Source organism: Apteryx rowi, unplaced genomic scaffold, assembly GCF_003343035.1.
Source record: "Apteryx rowi isolate R43461 unplaced genomic scaffold, aptRow1 scaffold_47, whole genome shotgun sequence".
In the NCBI taxonomy this organism is placed as follows: domain Eukaryota; kingdom Metazoa; phylum Chordata; class Aves; order Apterygiformes; family Apterygidae; genus Apteryx; species Apteryx rowi.
The window spans coordinates 3439502-3446933 of record NW_020450727.1 but is presented as its reverse complement, the minus strand read 5'-3'; the positions used below and the strand labels follow the sequence as shown (position 1 = coordinate 3446933).

The window sequence follows — 7432 nt, the reverse complement described above, 5'->3', positions numbered from 1 at the left end:
AATTTCAAAACAAACCAGCAAAACCGTATTTCTGGGGGAAGAGCAGGACCACAGTGCCAAATCTAAAAATGCTCAAATTTTTTTCCAGCATCTGTTCAAGTAAAACAATTTCACCAGCATTTCTTGGGCTAGAAATTATGACAACAATGTTTCTTAATTTCCTGTTAAAGACATGAATCAGACATTGGGTAGAAATTTAATTCTTGGTCATGTGAGTTCTTTTAAATATGTAAATGTTCAACAGAGCTCTTCAGAGTTGATAAAATGTTGCTCAGTGTATTCATATTTGTACCTAAATACTTCATGAATACTTGGCAGAGTCAGCTTTTTAAATGTTGTGAAATCTGAGAACCATTATCATTGCATGATCCAGGTTGGTGGAGCAGGGCTTGTTTGCCTCGATGCATGTTCAGTCAGATCTTCTTTACTTAGGCAGCATTCCCACAGATACCAGTGTCACTTACTAGTAGTTTTGCTTGAATGAAGAGTAAAAACTGAGCCATTAAATTTGTTTTATAGATTTGTAAAGTTTTTTTTTTCCTGCAAAGTCAAATGATTTTGCTGTGATTTCAAATTCCCTCCCCAGTAAAGTCATCTTGGTAGCAATTTCAGCTTTAAGACCTGCATAATGCTAATTTGGAGAGGTTTGAAATGTCATTCATTTTGGCCTCATTTGATTACTATTTGTAATATCCTTGTAATGGACAATAAATCAGAACACACTCAAAATTAGAAAGGCTGGCACCAATATAGCTATTGTAATGCCATATGAACACAGTGTTTCTGTTGCAATTGTCTCTAATCTAGGCCAGTCCCTTAATTAGTCAACTTAATCTTCATCTGTGGTTTCATTTTTTTCATTGTCCTGTGTTTGGGCCAAACCTATTGTCTTCTCCTTTGCTTCCAGCACTGCAGAGGAATGTTAAAATCAACCAATAAGCTGTGCTTGTTTAATCTCTTTTTGTAAATGTTAATATTCTTTCCTCTTAGAGTGGCTTTTCTTTCTTATATTTAAAATTAGAAGTTAGGAATCAGGATTAGGTGATACTACAAAACATGTATCTGTGTATTAAAATTGATGTACAAGACAGTAATAAAGATTTTACATGACATTTAAACCAGATGGAAGTAACCCTTTACAGGAAAGTTCTGTTCTGGCAATTTTTTCTATTTGGTATGAAATAGACACCGTCTTTTTCAGCCTTCTTTCTCATTTTAGGCTGGGAATGGAGTGCATAGTTTGGATGTCAGCAGTGGGGCATCTTCATGAAACAAAGCATCCCTGGAACCATTAGATATCAATGATTTCTAGGTGCAGGTGCTGGTAGGTGGGAAACGTGCCAAAAGATGCCAAGTGAGATGCTTGAGAGCAACAGTGGGATGGAGGAGACAGTGCAGAAAGAGAACAAGCCTGGAACCCAGAGCCCTCGCCGCGGCTCTGTGAGGAGGGCTGTGGCAACGACTGTCACCTTTGATGGAGAAGCTACTATGGACCGGAGGAAAAAGAAGAAGAAAGAGTCCCGTCCTGAGTCAATAATAGTATATCGGTCAGAGAACGAGAATAAGGTGGAAGAAGAGCAGGCAGATGAAGAAGGAGGGGAGAGGAGCTCCGAGGAAGGCTCCAAGTTCCTGGGTCATTCCATGGCGGATGGTACGTATGCCTGGGAACATCCCCTTTCCATAGACCAGTCACTGATCACCAAGACAGAGTACAGGAAAATAAAAGGTTCGAGCTCTTGCTGCTATTTTAAAGGGTCAGAAAAGATAAAGGTCAGAAATACCTGCATTTGGGGAAATTTGTCCTTTTTTAAACCTCTGCTTGGATTCGCAAGCTTCAGCTTTACTGAGGTAGGGCACAGAAACGCTGGGTTTCCTTCCTTGGTCTGTTCCTGCCTTGCATTGCTGACCTTGGGCAGGAATGCAGGACTGGGCAGAGGGGAGGTGAGGGCAGAGCCACCCTTTTTGGTGCCAGTGTGAACTTAGATCAGATTGAAGTGAGTGTGGGACCACGTCTTCCTGAGACTAGACAAGCAGAGTTTGAGTTCATACATGAACATGCTCTGAAATAAAAAGCACTATGGACTGGTTTGGGGTGTCTCCTGTAGTTCTTTGCAGAGGGCGGTTGTTGCCCTGCTGTTGGTTTTAAATGTACATGCAGGTTAGGGCTGATCCAGAAAAATGCTATGCGTGCTTTATATCAATGATGCTGTGATCAAGCTCCTGTCCCTTCCTAAAACAGCTTCACATTAAGTGAAAGGATGGAAGTAGGTAGATTTAGCAGCTCTACCTTTGCTAGAGAGTTTTACTCATTATCTCAGAGACTTTTTACTGTTGCCTTCTGTTTGCATATTCTCAGCACAGTTCCCTTTTAAGAGTGATTACTTGGCTAGGCCATCATGGGGCCTCTCAGAGCCATTTTCATCTCTGATGTCTGTTCCGGATACCCTTGTGGGGAAGAAGCATGGGAAGCAGGCCTGATGGCTGATCCTCTTGTGAGGCAGTGCAGCCTCAGAGGGGCATAAATGTGAATGCACGCTCCTGGTCCTTCAGCCACAACAAAATATCTAAGGCCACAGTCTAGGATCCTAAGCCCTATCCTCATGCTTTTCTGCTGGCTTCCTGTTTTTATGGGCCACCTCAGACTGCCCAGCCTCACTTGAAAAGCCTCTGAAGACTGCCTTCCAGGCGAGTCAGAATTAAGTCCAGGAAGAAGCATATTTCAGTCCCATTGAGCTTGTGCTTAATACCACTGCAGGGGCCATCTAAGCCAATGTCACTTGGAAGCTAAGGCAGTCTGTGACTTCAGCACACATCCCAACACTTTCCTGTCTGGTACCTTTCTTGACCCATTAGAATGAGAATGTAATTGTATGAGACTTCTTTAGAGTTTTCTAAGCTTTGAAAATTAATTTGGATTGAGATATATTGCAAACTTAAAGTGGAATAATAGCTATTCCAGGATAACTCCATGGGTGGATATGCTTATTCCATAACAAAAGCCTTTTTTGTATTTAGCTAATTCATCCCAAGCATCCATGCTATTCTGGAAGTAATCTGACCAGAGAGAAAATAGGCACATCATTTTTTGGGTCACTTTCATTTCTGTCTCATCTCTTTCCTGTAAGTTTCTTCAGCCCTTTCTCTTAACATACTGTCCCCAGTGCAGATGCTAGAGTCTTGCTTTTTGCCATCTACAATTCCTGTCTTCCCCCTTATTAGCTTTTCTTCCATTTTCTTCTGTGACATCTTCTTTATACTGTATTGTTTTTTGTGTCCCATCTTTTTTTGTATTGCTAAATACAATATAACTCCCTCTGTACTATCTGATTCTGTTCATGGTCTTTGGGAACTTACTTACAAAAAATATTCTGCACTAAAAAAAAAATCTAATGTTGATGAGTTTATCTGTGTTTGTAGGTGTCTGGAGTATGCCTTTAGACAGCCGATATGTCACCTTGACTGGAACAATCACCAGGGGAAAGAAGAAGGGTCAGATGGTGGACATCCATGTAACACTAACAGATAAAGAGCTGCAGGAACTGGCTAAGTCAAAGGAACCTCCTAAAGAGGACGTACCTGAGAAGAAAAAGACATGTGATGTTGGGCTGGACAGAGGTCCTCACATCATCCTCTGGACCATTATCTGCCTCCCCATCATTTTTGTAGTGTCCTTTGTGGTTTCATTCTACTATGGAACCATTACATGGTACAACATCTTCTTGGTGTACAATGAAGAGAGGACCTTCTGGCACAAAATCACCTTTTGCCCCTTTTTGATCATCTTCTATCCAATTATAATCATGGTTGTGTCTTTTTCCCTAGGCCTGTACTCAGCTGTGACCCAGGTAACATGGTCCTTTGGGGACTGGTGGCATGCTGTCAGGGATATGGAGAAGGGCTTCTGTGGCTGGCTCTGCAGCAAGCTAGGTTTGGAAGATTGCTCTCCCTACAGCATTGTTGAGCTGCTAGATTCTGACAATATCTCAGGTAGTCTCTCTGGTAAGAGCTCTGCGCAGGGAGTTGAGACTTCAGCAGTCTGAGCCTTTGTCCTGGCTGACTCTTTTGGTCATAAGCAAGTGGTTTTCACCTAGAAAATAACTGATTTTTTATATATAAATATATTTAAACAAAAACATAAAAAATAAAATACTGGGCTTGGAGTGCTCTTTAAATGTCACAGAATGCAAGTGTGCTAGCTGTTTGTGGTCTGGGTGGGGAGGTGCATGGCTCTCCAATGACTTGTCATCTGTTTTAGCTAATTACAACTTTGTAGAATAGTGAGAAAATCCAGGTCCATGGGGTTGGGGATGTATGTGGGATGGCAGGGATATATGCTGAAAAGCCTGCTAGCCTGCTTTTGTAAAGTTACTCTTAGGAAATAGAAGATAACAGTGAACTGTAGACCCAGTGAGAATAAGTCTCTACTCAGGAGATGAATTTTAGGAGACAGGAACTCATTCAGAGGTGTAGGCTAAGTTGCAATGTGTGTGATATTCCTAGAAAGGAATTCTTCCTAGAAGGGGTTTTCCTAGAAAGGGTTACAGCTGGCAAAACTTTTTCAGCCATTCAGACAAATGAACAAACCTTCCAGGTAGGCTAACTGCTGAGACAGTGTCAGAGTTTGAAAGATAGACTACTACAATACTTGTGCCCAGGCTTTCAGTGGGAGAAGACTGTATAGCTCCTGATAAAAGCACATGACACATACACTGACCTGAAATGTATCCATCACATGATCAAAGTTTAGGGCTTGCTGTGTAATGCAATGTGTGGTAATCCGATCGTGTGGCAGACATGTCACCAAGAACCTCAGGTTACAGCAGGTGCACATATATGTGATTAGGATGCACYTGCATTTGATCTCTTGATAAGTGCACTCCTAGGAAGGAATGGGCTTCAGGAGTCTTCAGCAAGAGAACAACCGAGAGCCTGCAGTCAGAACAGTTGCAATATAAGTCAGAAACATCTACCCTGAGGAGGGATGGTCAATTTGAATGTCACTGCCATTTATGTGTGGACTGGTGGCATGTGTATTTAGGGTTGCAGATTTGACAGTGCTTGCAACTGGAAAGTCTCACTGAAATGGTTGTTTTTCAAGTTGCCCTTACAGAAGAGATGCTGAATTGCTCTTTCAGATTGGGGAAGTCCCTGAGCCCACATCTGTTACTGCAAGTACAAACTGCATTAGTGTCTCAGCTCTGGAAATCTCCCCTCCCTCACTTCCTGGTTAACTATATGGAAGAGCAATGGATTATATTTCCTCCTCCACTCATGTCTCATTTTCATAATTGGTTTTCCAATTTTGGAACTTTGCATGGCATCCCAGCCAGGCTGAGATGGCCCCCATAGGCTGGAGAAATTTTAGTTGTCTATTTAAAAAATCACTAGCAGAAAAGTTCTTTTTCTGGATTGGCATTGGACTGTTGGGTTTTGGGCCTAAGGAGGGCACATGAGGAAATTTAGAGAGACGTATAATAGACTGTAATGGTGACTGAGTTACAAATGCCTGAAACATCCATAATTTTGAGTGCTCTAGTTCAGCTGGTGCTGCTAGAAAGTCTGGCTCTGCCCCTGACCCAGAAGGGCCCACCATTTGCATGCGTGTAGGTAGATATTTCATAGTGTGCAGTCAGTATAGGCTGCACAGTCATTCATGTCTATATAGATGTTTCACTTCCCCAAGCTCCCTACCAGAGGGGGAGCTGCCCTAGTTTTAGGATGTTAAAAAGAAACATGCAGAAACTGGATTTCACAGGAACTCAAGCCTTGTGTTGCATTTCAAGGATGATCTCAAGGTTACACTGACTGGCTGTCCAGCTGTCCCAGGATGTTTGGGAACCTGTGATGTATAAACAAGTCTGTCTGATGCTCTGGGCCTGATGTTGAGAAATAAGTAAAGTCCCTGCTGCATGCTTGGTCTCTCCCTTTCTGGGAAGTCCAGCCAAAACTGCCTCTTAGCACTGGTTTGAGAATTGACAGTGTGAACAGTATGCAGGTCAACTATGGAGAGCAGGCTTGGTCTTACACTTTACTGACAATGCAGATGTGCCCTGGGCACAGGTACAGCCAGGCTGTGTTTGCTGCTTCCTGATGCACCAGCCTCAGTTTTTACTGGCTGGGTCTTTAAAGGCCATAGTTCACTTCCAGTAAAGAGAAAGAAAACCACACCCCAACCTCTGAGGCAATAGCAGGTAATTCAGTGGGGTTCAAAGAAGCAGACACGTGCCACTGGAACCAATTCAAGCAAAGAAATGCCTTTCACAAGGCTGTTTCAATCAGGGAGTTTGGTTTGCCTCTGAATTAATAGAGAAGCTGAAGATAAGTAATCCCAGTTCTGGCAGTCTATACTGACACAGTGCAGCAACTCTGCTTAATCTCCTCCCCAGGGAAATAGGTAGGTGCCCACAAGGGCTGGAGAGTGGGAAGAAGTGATGTTTAACAAAGCTCTGGGAAGGGAGGCCTATTGGCAAGTCTTCTTACTCTTTGCCTAGAGGCAGCAGGCCTGAAAGGAGGGGACTGTGTACCTTGGACCCAACATGTGGCAAACAAGTGGGTTTGGGGGAAGGATGGCTGGCAAGTGTGCATCACTGCAGAGGGAGAAGAGCCCAATTCAGTTGTCATTGCCAAGCAGCAGCTGACCAAGGCTAGAGGAAAGACTGGAGTCAGCAGTACAAAGAGCCTTCAGGTTACAGAGGACTTGAATGACAAATACTAGCTATTTACAGAATACAGCCATGTGAAATGTCTGCTGAGCTGCAGGATTTGCTGTCAGGATTGCAAACAGCCTGCTAGAGCAGAGACAAAACCAAATCTGTGCCTCTTACAGCTATGTAAACATAAAGAAAGTCAAAGAAATCGTATTACGCTCCCTCTGCCATGGCAGCTATGCTTCTGGGTATACTGAAACTGCTTGGAGGCCACCTTTTGGGGGACATACTGGAAAAATCCATCATGTGTTTTTTACTTCTCTACACTTAACCAAACTTGCCTCTGTTCCTGCTGAAGTCAGGATGCTCTGCCACTGATTTTGGTTGGGGCAGATTTGAGCTTGAGGTTAATTCTGGTGCTATTTGTAAAAAATTTATTCAAACTTTTCTCCAAACAACTCTGGATAGCTTCCTCTCTTGCCTGTTGTTCCCCACAGCTGTTTGCCTGCTGCAAGATATATAATCATAATCACTTGCTGTAATAGGAAAAAAGCACAAGTTTTTGTCTTGTTCTACCCTTACTTTCAGAAACTCACAAATAATTTCTGCATATGTGCCACTGTCAAACTGCAGGAAATTCTAGTATTCTGATTGTCGAGTGTGTTTCTGGCTGCTCTAGTCTGGATGTTTTTTTAAAGTAAAGATAGTGTGTGTTTGCCGATTGTTATTTTTAATTGCATTCCCTCTTTCCATCCTTGCTGGCCTGGGTGGAGAATAAAGATGTA

General features: G+C 42.7%; 1 protein-coding gene across 1 annotated transcript; it reads left to right on the top strand.

The window, feature by feature from the left end:
* The first annotated feature begins 804 nt into the window (after nucleotides 1-804).
* TMEM169 (transmembrane protein 169) lies at nucleotides 805-7432 on the top strand. The gene is made up of 2 exons (XM_026078124.1): nucleotides 805-1651; nucleotides 3418-7432. Exons 1-2 carry the CDS (start codon nucleotides 1348-1350, stop codon nucleotides 4038-4040), a joined length of 927 nt encoding a protein of 308 aa, XP_025933909.1. The 5' UTR covers nucleotides 805-1347; the 3' UTR covers nucleotides 4041-7432.